This window comes from Doryrhamphus excisus, linkage group LG17 (assembly GCF_037039965.1).
Source record: "Doryrhamphus excisus strain RoL-2023G ecotype Guam linkage group LG17, RoL_Dexc_Guam_v1.1, whole genome shotgun sequence".
Taxonomy (NCBI): domain Eukaryota; kingdom Metazoa; phylum Chordata; class Actinopteri; order Syngnathiformes; family Syngnathidae; genus Doryrhamphus; species Doryrhamphus excisus.
Genome location: NC_136373.1, coordinates 9,286,053 through 9,300,148, shown reverse-complemented (window position 1 = coordinate 9,300,148; position 14,096 = coordinate 9,286,053). Strand labels below are relative to the sequence as shown.

The following is a 14,096-nucleotide window of genomic DNA, read 5'->3' as shown; positions in this document are numbered from 1 at the left end:
AGTCATTGCTAGCAACATAAACACAGAAGCAGAGCTTGGGGGAGGCCAAGGAGCATCTCGCGTCGACAGTGCACTCCCTTATAAGGAAGCCACCCATCTGTGGCATCACAAAACTCCAGTTTTACACCGCCCTCTGAAAGCGAGCATTCAGAGCCATCCCAAACTTTAACTTTAAGGGTTCACTTCCAAATGCGTAAACCTCATTATGTGAAACTTTGGCATCATTTAACACGAGAAAACAACATTCTAACTACATTTATAGGTCAGAAAAGTGGAAAAGGCATAATAGATCCCCTTGAATGAAAATGAAAGTTATGCCGTTATGTTATTAGTCAAAACCATGCATATTTAAAAGGACCTATTATGCTTTTTGGGAACTGATATTTACCTGAAACCTACCTATTGTAAATTGTACAGCTGATTACTAAAAACACTTTCACCCTTGACAGATGTAATAAGACTTTGGTGAATAAGCACAAATCTCCGACTTATGCATCACATTATGACTTGTCTTTTGTCTTCACACCGTAGGATGAGTCTTGCCTTATTGTTTCAACCTTGGCAGTATTTACAGTAAGAGTGCGATGGTGCAGTGGATTTATGTGGCTGTGTGTTTGCAGAAGTAGGTAAGTCTACTGCCTTACCTAAGTGGATTACAAGGTTTTAGGCTTTTCTTCTTGCACAACATATTGGCAGAAAATGGGCGTTGCAGACGTTGGCTAAACATCACTGCTCAGACTTTCTTAACACCACCGTTAGCCACCAATAGCGAATGGTTGAAAAGTGAACGAATATGTCACCGTTTTGATAACGTGTGCCTGAACTGATCATATGGTTTTCTATAAGGGTTGCAGGAGCTCACTGATCATCCAGGTTGATCCATTAATCTGCAATGATAATTCTACTTTAGTGTTACAATGTCTCGAAATGACAAAACTTTCCCATACACAATTGGCATGCTGTTAACAGTCAGCCCATGCAACCCACACGGGAGTGCTGAGACAGCTTGACTCAGAATGAGGAAAAGTCCATAATGCATGATGAACATTAGGCTGTGGAGCAGATATCTGATTACCTCCAACAAAACTGTGCTCTCGTATTGTTCACTTACAACTGCTTGCGTGCTGAACACAATTCATTGTGTCATTGCTTTTTTTCATCACGTTTGTGTGTATATACCGTATGTTTGTTTCATTAAGTGGCCTTTAGCCGATACATGTCCAATAAATGCCATTTTTCTGTCAGTTGAAGTGGCTCTTTTCTCTCTGTGCATCCATTCAAGCTTTCAGTACCTTTTCTCCCCCTCTCTGCTTCCTGCCTCTTTTTCCACGAGCAGGAGGGTTTTACTTTACTCCTTTGTCATCCTAATTGATTGCATTAACCTTTTGAGTATTGAATTTCCTGTGCATCACGCCGAGCACAATGTGGAATATTATCATAATCCTTCCAAGTAATGGACACAGGGCAATCAACAATGCTTTAGGAAAAGTACATCTTTCAAAGATGAAGCATCATATTATTTTCAGCCCAAAGACGGGGGTTGGCTGGGAGTGTCGGGCTTAAAAAAACTTCAAACATTATATTAAATGGGCTTTTTTTCATCCATAAATCTATCTGGCAAATAAATCAGGATGCCTACTGTCCAGAAAGCGACAGGAACACTTGGGTCTTCATTAAAATGGCTTACCTGGAACCAAAAATGTTAAAGTCCATGCATGAACAAAACCTTATATGCTGTTGTATTATTTACTTATTACTCGGGATTGCCGATATTGGCTTATTTGCCGATAACCTATATTGTCCAACTCTCAACTTCCGATATCGATATCAGCCGATAGCAATGCCGATATGCATAACATGACATATCTCCTTCATATGTGTTATGATGCTAACGGATAGAGCATCATCTCCTAATCGAGTGCACACTGTCAGATTTTACCGTGCTTATTTCCAGGAATTGTTCAATTCCTACTGAGGATAGGCTGCATATCTAGAAAATTGATGGATGGAAGGAGCAAGCTAATTTGCAACTAGTGACAACTGGAGAAAATACAAATACAAAACATGACACTCCTATGGATAGCAACTTTTGTTGGATTATATTTGCATATTATTGCCTCTTAAGCATAAAGTGTTGCCCCATGTAATAGAAAACTAAACTAGAGATACAGAATGTCCCAAATATATGAAATCAAATGAAATCCAAATATCTTTGGAAGTAGTTTCACAAACAAATGTGCTTCTGTGGATTCCATGAACTACCTGGCTGTGTGTTGGTAATTTAATCCATATAAACACTGGCCTTTAATGCATTCATGTAATTGATTGTTGAAAACCTGACAAAAACCATTATTGTTTCCTTGGCAACAGCAAGTATTATCTGAGTTGTTTTGATGGATTGAGGCAAGATAACCTGTAATTCATATCAGCTGTATTATTTTTTCACTGCAAAGAAGGGAAAAATCAATTGCAACAAGCTCTTATGCATAGATAGATGCTAGCATTGATCAATACGACGTTCATAGGGATAGTGCCTTTGAGTTTGATTTAAGACAGGTCACTCAAAGCCAGTCAGAGAGGCTCTGAGCTTGGATGAAAATGTGGATTGCAGTCAGTTTTTGGCCAATTCCCTTTTTGTGTGTGATCAAAATAGAATCATTTGATTGACTGACTTCACGGTCAAAAATACGTCAAGGTCGGTCAGCAACACAAAGCTTTGTCCTGTCCGTCTTCTGTATTCCATACAGTGTCACTCGTATTCCCCTGGGAACCTCGATGCCATCAGCATATGGAAATCTAGGGCCCACAGGTCCAATCATACAAGCCCATTTAGGATCACGATATTGACACATGATGCTTTTCCAAAAATGTCAGAGATAATGATCAACCGGTTTACCAGAAAAATACACAGAAACCAAGATCTTCTTGCTGGCATTGACTTTGTGACCTGCAATGATAGCTTGATGAAGTGATAGTGACACATTTTCTCTTTGTGTATCGGAGCAGCAACACAAAAATAATGTTTTTCACATGGCACTGAAACCCTATCACAAAGGTTGATTTTGACAGTCTGTAGGCCGTGGGCTACAATTTTCATCAGTTCGGTACAGAAGTGTTTGGATTGCCTCACATCGATTCTATTTACAAGGAATTGTGACAATACAAATACAAAACAGCTGATTGATAAATAAATATTGCCGTAGAGCGCTCAAGAACAGTCAGTAGCTTACAGAAGTGGGACTGGGCCCATACGCTGTAATGCAGTGAGGCTTTAGCTTAGACTTTGCCAGCTCCTAACCCAATTTTAGCTCGTAGCCGAGAGACGTCTTGCATCTAAAAAAGACTTGTCAGTTAGGACACTCACATGCCAAAGTACCACTGTATAAATGACAATAAAAAACAAGTACAGCCAGTACCCCAGTGACAATTAAACTCACAGCGACAGTAGATAAAAATAACTCGGGTGATGTCCAGTTAGCTGGCTGTCAGGGCTTTTAAGCTACAGTTACGTTTCAAAATATTATTGTCTACGTTCCTTTCTGCCCAACATTTGTTCCCGCTTGTGGCCTAGCATTAAATGCAACACCACCGTGTTTTCTCAAACAGAACGTGGCATGTTAATTCGCAAAAAAGCTGTTGTGTTTAGGGGAATTTGCTTCAACTCACTGACGGTCCTACTGAAAAAATAACAAATCAAATCAAATGATCCATTACAGTTTTGTGTTTAACTAACAAAATTCATTTGGTTGATGGGTCATGTCAAAACATGAATGTTTCAAAAGTAAGGTCTCTTTTTGAAACTCTTTGTCGTCTGTCATTGTGTTGACCTCCCAGTCTGGTTGTATTCAGAATCTTAATTAATCTAATCTGGTTTGTGCTTGCTATTTTCCACAGTTACATTAGAAATCCTCCCCCACGCCATCTCTCTCCTGTCACCTCCCTCATTCTCAACCCCCCCCATCTGCCCTGACCTACATGGTAGTCGCATGGCCCCAACTTTAGTGCTTGTCATTTTACAGAAAATCTGCAGGAGATAAAGCCACAGGGTTTAAAGTGTTATCCCCGCCTGTCCTTTGAGAAGGGCTAAACACTGAACGAGGTGTTATTGCATCAATGCCGTTGGACACTCACAGGCTGCAAAGAGGATACCTTCCTCCCTCGCTCGCTCGCTCTCTCTCTCTCTCTCTCCCTTCCTCCTCTCTCCTTCAGTTTTATTGGATTTATTAGAGTGTCACCACTGTGACTTTGGGGGATTTCTTTTTCCCTGATACTGTCTTTGCATGCTTGCTTGGGTTATTTACTTAACTTGTCCAGAAAATGGACTGTGATTTACAGCTTACTGCCAAGTCTGGGCAAAGACCGGTGCCTCATACTAGTTTAGATGTACCAGACAGACACCTAACAGGCCCAATCGTATGTGTTTGCTAATGTCTTCTTTGCTGCTGAGGCCTTCGTGTTGCACTGTGACCGAGTCCCCTTCACACTGTTGGCAGCCTGTATGTTTTCTGCTGCCCTTGCCATTCTGCCAATTACTGCAAAGGAGCTTAAGCCATTTTCTTGTATTGCTAGTACAGTGGTACCTCGCTTTTCATATGCCCCAGGATTGGTAGGATTCAGTTGTCAATAGAAATTGTTAGCAAAACTACATCTTGGTTTCCTTACACAGTTTATGTCATCATATTGCCAAAGAGTGTGCTTAGCAAAGTGTGTATCATTCCATGGAATTAGGTGTCCATGCAATGGCGACTCAGTCTCTGTGTAGAGTGGATAGTAGTTCTTTTAGAGTAGGGACACTACAGACAGATTCCGTAAGGGAATCCTTTAATCTGATTTATTATCTGTGGGGGTGATTTATTTGTTCATAGAACGCACACACGAGAACGATGCTCAACTCTGTATCCGTCTCATTTTTTCCTCATATAAAGCACTATACACCTGATGAGGCAGTCAAGCGCTCTGCGTATTTCTCAATGTTAAGCCAGTGTGCGTTCAGACAGTCTGGGCTTTTACAGGTGCAAAATAATCCGCAACGGGGCCAAATAAAGTGCCAAGTTCCAAACGTTTGATAAAGAAGATGAGAAAAACTATTACATTCATTATTAGATGAATTAGATGAACATGCATTATTTCTCACTGGGAAAATCTGATTTGGTTTTCATACAGATTACAAAAACCCAAAAGTTATGAGCTTCAAATTTGGTATTACTCAGAACTTTTGGAGGTGATATTGGAGATCCAGGCAGTGCAATTTGTGTAAGATGACATAACCACCATCAACACAATGTCAAATGTAATGCGCAGCCACAAAACGCTTGAGGAATGCATTCAAAGTGCTCTGACCTGTTGCATTCGGGTGCTAAAATGACCAACGCCAATAACCCCCTAAAATATTGTCAAACAATCCAGCCTTCTGGACTGCTGTGCTTCATTGGTTTAGTTAGAATAAGGATATTTTTAATAAATAATCACAGTCTGTGAGTCTACAAAATGCACAAAGCTCTTAAAGAAGCGAGCTAATGAATAAACAAAGCTGTGCCTAACAGTTTGAACGGGAAGCAAAACTGCTTCATAAGACAAATTAGAGACATTAGAAGAAGTTAGAATTAGCTTCCTGAAAGATTCATACCCCCATTTTATTTATAATGTCTTTTCTTTCCTTCATTGCAGTGAAGTTATAACTGAATATTTGATGAAAACAACCTCGACATACGGGGGTGGTGTCAGCAAAGGAAACAAAAAAAGCAAAGAGAAACAAGAGAGAAATGCATTTTGCCAAGTTTGCACTTTGGAATAAAGTCAACTATCTTTTCACAAGTGGCTTGTTAATTAAATGAGAGGGGAGTTCACTATCTGCAGGTTGCGCTGAGCCCTGGCGAGGCGAGGGTGCGCCTCTCCGTATGCACCGCACTGGCTGCTGGGTAGTCTCGGTGCACAGAACACCATCTGCATTTTGCTGTTAACGCTCCTTCACATCCGAGGGAGGATTAGGAGAAAATCCCCAGGTTTTTTTCAACCAGTTGACAAATATCAGATTTGTCTCTTAAAAAATTAGCTCCATCTATATCTCCCACCATATGACACACAAAAAAGATTATGTGTAATACCCAGCCAGCTTGGGTGTGGAAAAAGCAGATTAAAGTTTCAGTTTGGTCATATTTACCCAGACACTTCAAGTGCGAGACTATGCCTGCATTACACAATAGACAGACGACCATACACATACACAGTCCTTAGCTTCCACAATGGCGGCCTTCAAGCAATTAGACATCATGCCTAAATAATTTAGCATTTTCCAGTTGAGCTTTCTCCTCCATGTGTCTTTAAACAGACACAGTTAGCTGCCAAATGGGGCTAAAGTGAATAAAAACAGCAGGTGCCTTTTCAGATGAAGCTTTGTACTCTGCAGAGGCGGCCGGGCTGTTATTTTAGTGGCCCGCTGGCGGAGAGCAGGGGGTGGCTGGGAAGTAGAACTGGTTGCTGACCTGAGACCCCAGAGCTGTCCTGTTAGCACCGATGCTTACCCGCTGAAACCAAGCTCGAGATCAACTGCTTTGACTCATTTGAATCATATCACGACTCGTGTATGCACACATTCAAATATTATTACATGGAATGTACTTATTTTTGCTGTTACACAGTAGTGCATGCTATTACTAAATAGTACTAATTATATCATTAATATCATCCATAATACATGTTACAATGCTATTAACCTCACCGAGATACAAATTTTATTTTGTCCTACGGGCCTCTGGCTAGGATTTTAAAAGCAATTGTATTATTGTGTCAGTCAACTCTGCTCTGGGTTCAATTTCTGTCTTTCTCCACAGTCGTACTGCACCCTCATTAGTTGATACAATTGTCTTTCAATACAATATTTGGATCGTTTTTAATGGTGTACATAGTGTGATGCGAGTGTCATCTTCTTCCAAACGTCACACATTACACTGTTAAATGCCAATCTATATCTGAAAGTTTACCCTTTATTGGTCACTCATTGAGATATTGGAGAAATAAGGCTAAACAAGTCAGCAGCGGTAGCTAATTTTACATTTGATATTGTAGTTAACACATGCGTGTCATGGCAAGTAACACCTCCATGTTATGATGGCGGAGGGAGGCGGTATTATTATTATTCCTACCTTAAGACACGAAGAGCAGTGCTCCGTTCCAATGCTATAGCCTAAATATCCCAACACGTCTCTCCGTCCATCCTCGGAACAACACTTTTCATTTTTTTACAACACTACCCTGCGGTGCAACACGCACACTACAAACTCCAAAATGATTAACACTGGACGCCAGTGAGTCATAATGATTAAAAGTTCATTCAAGCAATCTTCTATTTTCCACACAAAGCACCTGAATGTCTTAGAAGGGCCAATTTAATTGCGTAGGAGGATAAAAGTTTGTTGTCATTTAGTTAGTCTTTCTTTACTGCAGCTGCTGCTGAAACATCATTGCGTCACCTTATTGACATCATATCGGCATCGCCGCCAAGGAAAAGTGGCCGAGTTAACTCCACCAGCGGCCTCTGGCATGGACAGCGCAGAGGTGCTGAAAAGAAGTGCTGAAAGGCAACAAGCTGGCTGAAGCGTCACTCACAAATTTGCACAATAAAAAAAAGAGCAAAACAAAAGTCTTGTTTACACTTGCACACACTTTGCGAGAAAATACAGACTAACCTTTCTTTATTGCATGAGCTTTTTCTCTGTACTTCATAACCTGGGAGGGGGGGATGCAGCAGCAGGACACGGCGAGACCAAGTAATGCCACGACTGCTTCACGGAAGGAGGAAGCGTTGCGCGTACAATTGTCGTGCACAACACTGCTTGACAAGATGTAAATATGTCGTATGGGAGCCTAGTCTTTTTTGGTCATGAATTGTGGGGGCGCGTGTGTAAATTGTGCGTAAACAGAACGCAACCTCGTCTCGGATTCTGGTTGTGCCAGACTGTGAGAGTGGACATGCAAGGCATCAGAGGGATTTAAACATCTAAGTCAGGTTCTGCTAAAGCCCAAGTTAAGTCACTCTGTTCTTCCTTTATTATCAAATGCATAATCATCACCATCTGCAGAGGGCAGAGTTGAAGGCCCGAGGCCCTACCTGGCGTCCTGGACCAAGACTTCCACCGCTTCCACTCAAAGCCACTGCCCCACCCAGAGGTTGCTTTATGAACACAGGAGCCCCATAAATGAAATTAAGGTGTCAATTAGTCAATTACAGCATAATAACTCTGAGGGCAGCCATTTAGAGACAGAGAGAAACTCAGCTAAGTTCATTTCCTGCGGCCCAAGAGCCTAACGCTTGGCACACGTCACTCCCCACCCAGACTCGCTGAATAAGGGCCCCAGTGCTCTCCCTAATGTTATTTTCCCCTGGATATCTTTTTTGATCAACAATTTCCTTTCATGGGTTTGTTTTTCACATACAGGCAATGCACTACTTCTCTACCCAATTTGGCTAGGGAGAATTTTATAATTTAGTAATTAAAATCTTTGTTAGGCTTTAGAAATTGCAGCTAATTGAATTTAATGGGGAGATGAATTTCATTTTTATTCGATTAGCGGGACCCCTGGCATAGGTATTTATGGAAAAAAACGCTACAAAAATATGCTGTGTGGGCTAAGATGGCAAAATAGAATTACACCTAATCAGATTTCACTGTCATGAATTTCACTCTAATTTCACGATAATTTTCCATTAGATAGCTGCTTTACAAATATTTGCTCATCTGCGATGGGAAAGGCTATCTGTCTAAAATGATTACTGAGCAAGCCTTCAGAAATATGTCCCCTTTCCCTCCACCTCCCCTTTAAAAACCAGATTGCGAAGGATCAAAATTAGGAAGATTGCATTATGTATGTCTGCATCCGGGAGGGCAATGGGGGAGATATGATGATTACGGCCGGGGGATGAAAGCTGTGTCAAGAAAAATATATTACTCTAAAACATAGGCCTGTACTATCTACAAAATATCTGCTCTCAGCAGACGGCTGCCAAGTGAAATACTATATCATAATTCATGCACTAGCATAAACACAAACAAAGGAAAGCCATTGCAGCATGTTATAATACAAACTCTGTGTTAATTGCTTCCAAGTGTGTAACCGTAATGGGATTCTGCTTCGGTTTTCATAGCCTGTGTAAGTCCATGTATACACAGCAATTATAAAAAATCAAATGAGATGGTGAAGAATCATTGTCAGGAGTGATGCAAATGATGATCATCATCATCATCATCAACATCATCATCAACATCATGGCGCTGGCTTTAAGTTTAATATTCAGCTCAGCCCCTGCCTAAAAATAAATATATAATGCCATATAAACAGACGTGAGGGGGAATAATATCCCACATCATCGGCAACCTGGAATAACACAAGGCTGAACTCTTGTTGAATCCCACTTTCAAAGCCCCTGCTTCAGAATTAAGCTTTTACACGTTCAATTTCCTACCAATTTGACAGTAACATGACAGTGAATATCAAGAATAAACGTGCACGCTCAAAAACACAAACTCTTAATTTGTTGTTGAAGTTAGGTGCAGTACAAGCGCATCCTCAGACAAACTGGACTTCCCCGAGGAGGGCGCAGCTCCACCCTTGGCCCACCCTCACACCCACTCCCGCCCTTCCCATTCGCTCACTCACTCTTTATTCCGAGCTTGCGGAGACAGCCAGAGGGGTTGGAGAAACACAATCTGACTCCCGGCAAAGGTCAGACTTCTCTCTCGGCATGTCTCTGGGCTTCTGGCACAAAAGCCACTGAATTCACATCTTTCAACTGGGCCGTGGCCTTTGTCCCGGGAGAGGGAGGGTGGCGAGCGGGCCCTACACCAGACCGGCCCCTCCTGGAGTGCACTGTCAGGGGCAGCCAAACGTCTGGCCTGCCGGCCCTTTGACTGATGCACCCCCGCCATGTCACGCGCATGGCGGTGCGCATACACGCATACACACACACGTATACACGCCACCTTGCCCTCAACATTCTCCTGCATGAAGCCTACAATACACTGAGGCCACATCAAAAGAATAGCCCCCACAACTCCTCTGGAGAAATAATGGTTTGGCCCCCAAAGACGCCAAACACCGGGGCCAGAGGGGCTGTCCTGCGTGTACCCTCCCTGCTGAGAATGTTGCCTGTGTTCCTCAAAGTCCACTTCAGTGGTACTGTACATGTTTTTGCAAAACTAGATCAAGGCTTTCTTCACATGTTTACATTGCAGGTTCCCAAATCCTATTTAGTTCTGTACCAACTTTGCAATTAGCAATTTGCATTTGAATGGGTTCCAATTTAGACATCTACACCAGGGGTCAAAGCTGGAAGGCACAACGCAGAAGTAGAAGATAATCACTAAATAACAAATATGAAATGCTACATCCTGTTTAGTTGGCCTGTACTTACTTGTCCCCATAGATTTAAATTGATAACCCTAATTTAAAGACTAAGCTTGGTTTTATGAGTTATTAGTCTCAACATTTTCTTTGTACATTTTTACTTTTTGCTGTATTTTTCCCATCTTTGCTGTTTTTTTGGTTCCATTTTATATCGACAATACTCTGTGGGCCATTAAAAAACAAGCTGCGGCCAGCAAATGGCCCCCGGGCCCGCACTGTGAACACCCCTATTATACGTGCTATAGAGTATAATATTAACGTTGATATTAACTAGCTGAATGTTAGTTGTGGTTTTTACATGGAAAACTATTGTTATGGATATGACCTGGTCTCTTCTTAGCATCTGTGCGTGTCTCGCTATGGAAACATCTCCTGGATGACCTCATCGGAGTCCCAAATGACATTACATTTGGCTCTCATTTCCCAGTGCTAGTGACTTGTACATAATTAGCCTGTGGTACCGTGCTGTACTACAGTAGGCAGTGACTTTTTTTAGCACTACATTCTCTCTTTTCATGTTGACAAACACTAAGAGCTCCTTTTAAAAGTACAACAATGAGGTATTTCACCATTCGTCTCCATTCCAGTTCACCACTTGGCAAAGGAATGGTAGAAGAACCTGACGCACCAGCGGGTTACTACACCAATCCGTCTGATAAATACTTGTTTGCAGTGATTAATGAGTCCACCACATCAAGGAATGAGAGTAAACGGCACAGCACAAGCCTGACAAGCTGCTACAAGAGTGGAAATGTCACTTCTGAGAAAAAAACAAAAGCTGTCAGTGCTTTCAGGAAATGTTCAGTTCCGATAAAGGTGCCACTTCTACCTACACAGTGGACACCATAGTTTTATTCAATAAATCACAGTGGAATGTTAAATACATATACAATATTTTGTATATACTTTATTGTCAGCATTATTATTTTTGTAAGGTAAAGACCGTTTTGTCCTTTATGAACCCAGATCAGTCATCACATTTTAGAAATGAACCAAAACCTGTTTTATGTACATACTTGAATTTTTTGCTGACAACACTCGGGAAGTGAAGGCAACACGGTGTATCGTTGCACGCTGGTTCACAGCCATAAACTTGTTCATTTCCTCTTTTTGCCTTCAGTAAATGCTAGTTGGACGCCGCCTTTATGAACGGCTGGAGTAGATGTCGAACTTCAGTATTCTATTCTATTATTGTATAAACTTTGCATTGTTCATCCCAGGCCATATTCCCAGTGACAGGGTGTTATGTACAATGGCCCAGAGGCACTTTGCATGCCAGCGCGGAAGAAACTGCCAGGCAAATATGGGGTTTGACTTATAAAGTATTCATTGTCACCTGGTAACGGCCCAGGTTTATCATTTCACCTGAAATTACAAGGAAAACTGATAGCATATCAGACGCAGGCGCTGACAGAGAGTTCTAAGAGAGACAGAAGGAAGGTATTGTATGACATGGGAATTCTATTTATATTTTTGTTTTTTTACAATTTCAGGTTTTGAGACAGCACAAACCCAATTATAGGAAAATGTATCGGACACAGTTTGAGATGTACTGGGACTCCTAAAGTAATAGTAACAAATGTTTTTTGTTCGCCCCAATACCCCCCTTACAGCTGCAGAGTATAACTACTTTGCTAAACACTTTTTTGGAGAATTTCCCCCCAAAAAGGTGAACATTTTCCAAGTACAAGCATGGCAAAGAAGTCAGAGTATGAGAAGTGGCCTGGCTGGTCCGACAATACAATAGCCCATTAAAGTAGACCCCCCTCATCCCAGGCCGGTGTATCATCAAAATACACATCTAAGATTATCATGCAATCATTAAATTATGAATGAAATGCAATTATTATTGAATGTGCCTTTGTGTGCAGTTGATTGTCAAAAATCCATTTGCTTACTGTAAGTGATTTTATTTGATTTCATAATACCTACGATGTTGTGCAGTGTTGCAAAGACATATATCGGTGTTTCTCTGTAAAAGGAAAAAGGCGCTCCCCTCATTTGAATGGAGGCAGCACAGGCTCCTCCCCGGGAGAGTTGAAAGGCTAGAAGACCACAGAGATGGAAAAGGCCAGCCCACTGAGGGAGGGAGTAAAAAAAAAAGAGTGCAGGGGGCTCCTCTGCCATAATTTCCTATCAGCCTATTGAGACGACATCACCAGCAGCTTGGTCTGTGGTGTGTGCATGGAAGCAAAGCAGGGGCGAGAGAGAGGCAGACACACCAGAGAGAGAGAGAGAGAGAGAGAGAGAGAGGAGGGAAGGGGGAGGCGCCATATTCTCTCACCTACCCCCCCCACTGTCAAGCCACAGGGAGGAGGGGCCAGACCCGAACCTGCCAATCAAATCTGCTCGTGGCAGCCGGCATTATCTCAGCAACAAACTATTGACAGATTACATGTCAAGGAGTTTAGTGCATGATTGAAGGAAGCCTTTTTTATGCCATAGTCACTTTTCTGCTTTACCTGCCCCTCCATTGAGCAACGTTTCAATGACTTTCCAACAGAGTTGAGCAGTATTATGAAAGTTACATGTCTGAGAGGATTTAACTTCGACTTCCCTGAATATGGTGAGTAGTCTTCATTTCTCACTTTGCCAGCTTTTTGTTGATATTTAAAGACAGTTAGAGGTGTGCCCTTATCTGGGGAAGGTTGTTCATGATTAAACTACGTGCCAGTAAGGACGGCATATATACACCCATATGTACACACCCGTATTTATAGCTCTTTGAGAGTGCCCAAAGGTGACTGCAATATCAAATATGATTGCCTCTTTTCACCCACGCAGCACACATGTGGAGAAAGTTCACAAGGCACCTTTCATTTTCCCTCAACTGCTGTCATTTTGGGTTGTTTTCTTTCAACTCCTCACTTGATCAAATGTCAGTTTTTTGTGTGCAGGCCAACATATTTCACTGTACAAATACAGGTGTTGGTTTTCTCCACAGAGGCACTGACAATGCCATTAGGATACAATGAATGGCCTAAGGATTTGTTGCCAAGGGGACAAAGCAAACAAGCTGTTTTGTTGCCACACATGTACACGGTGGAGGGCGGTCACTAGCGCTTTTTCAGGTAGAATTCCAAGTCTCCTGTGCTCCATACAAATACACATTTATGTAAAATACGTTGTAGGCTTTAAACGTGTCATCCATCCTGTCAGGTTGTGGCTAAGTACTTTAGGGGATGAACTTGTTGCCCTCTTGTATCTAAATTCAAGCTACTGGGTGTCACTGTACTTTCCACTTCAGGGAAGCGCTCACTTTTATGCTAATATGTAATATGCCACAGTAACATTTACTTCTTTGTTTGTCTGTGTGTGTAGTGTTGATACGGGTGTGTTTTCTGTTGCTGTACAATGACTTGTGTGTGTGTGTGTGTGTGTATTTATTAGTGGTCTCTGTATACTTCATTAATTTTAGTGTACAGCCTATTTATCACATTTTACAGAACTTTAGTTTCAGCTTTCTCTTTAAAAAAAAGTTTATTTTAAACTCTTACTGTGCCTAACTATCCCATCCAGACATGTTTCCTCTGTAGGAAATAATATTAACAATACATATTGTTCTTGACAGCAAAAAAACTGCTGTGTAGAATTATGATGACATTTTTCTTACAACAATAATTACAATTCCACCCCAATCAGCTCCAGCTGCACACTCTTGTTTTTAATATGTTTATAGGAACGTTTTAAATCTG

The 14,096-nt window shown here is 41.5% G+C and overlaps 1 protein-coding gene across 4 annotated transcripts in view; it reads left to right on the top strand.

Annotated features, from left to right (window-relative positions):
- Positions 1-14,096, top strand: part of casz1 (castor zinc finger 1) — a 150,948-nt gene that overhangs the window by 69,572 nt on the left and 67,280 nt on the right. For 2 of the 4 annotated variants that reach the window (XM_058083439.2, XM_058083443.2), the window contains exon 1: positions 12,556-12,967. The exons of the other annotated variants lie outside the window; for them this stretch is intronic. In XM_058083439.2, coding sequence (XP_057939422.2) covers positions 12,919-12,967 — 49 coding nt within the window. In that variant the 5' untranslated portion in view covers positions 12,556-12,918. Of the gene's footprint in view, positions 1-12,555; positions 12,968-14,096 lie in introns of those variants that run through there. 4 annotated transcript variants of the gene reach the window in all.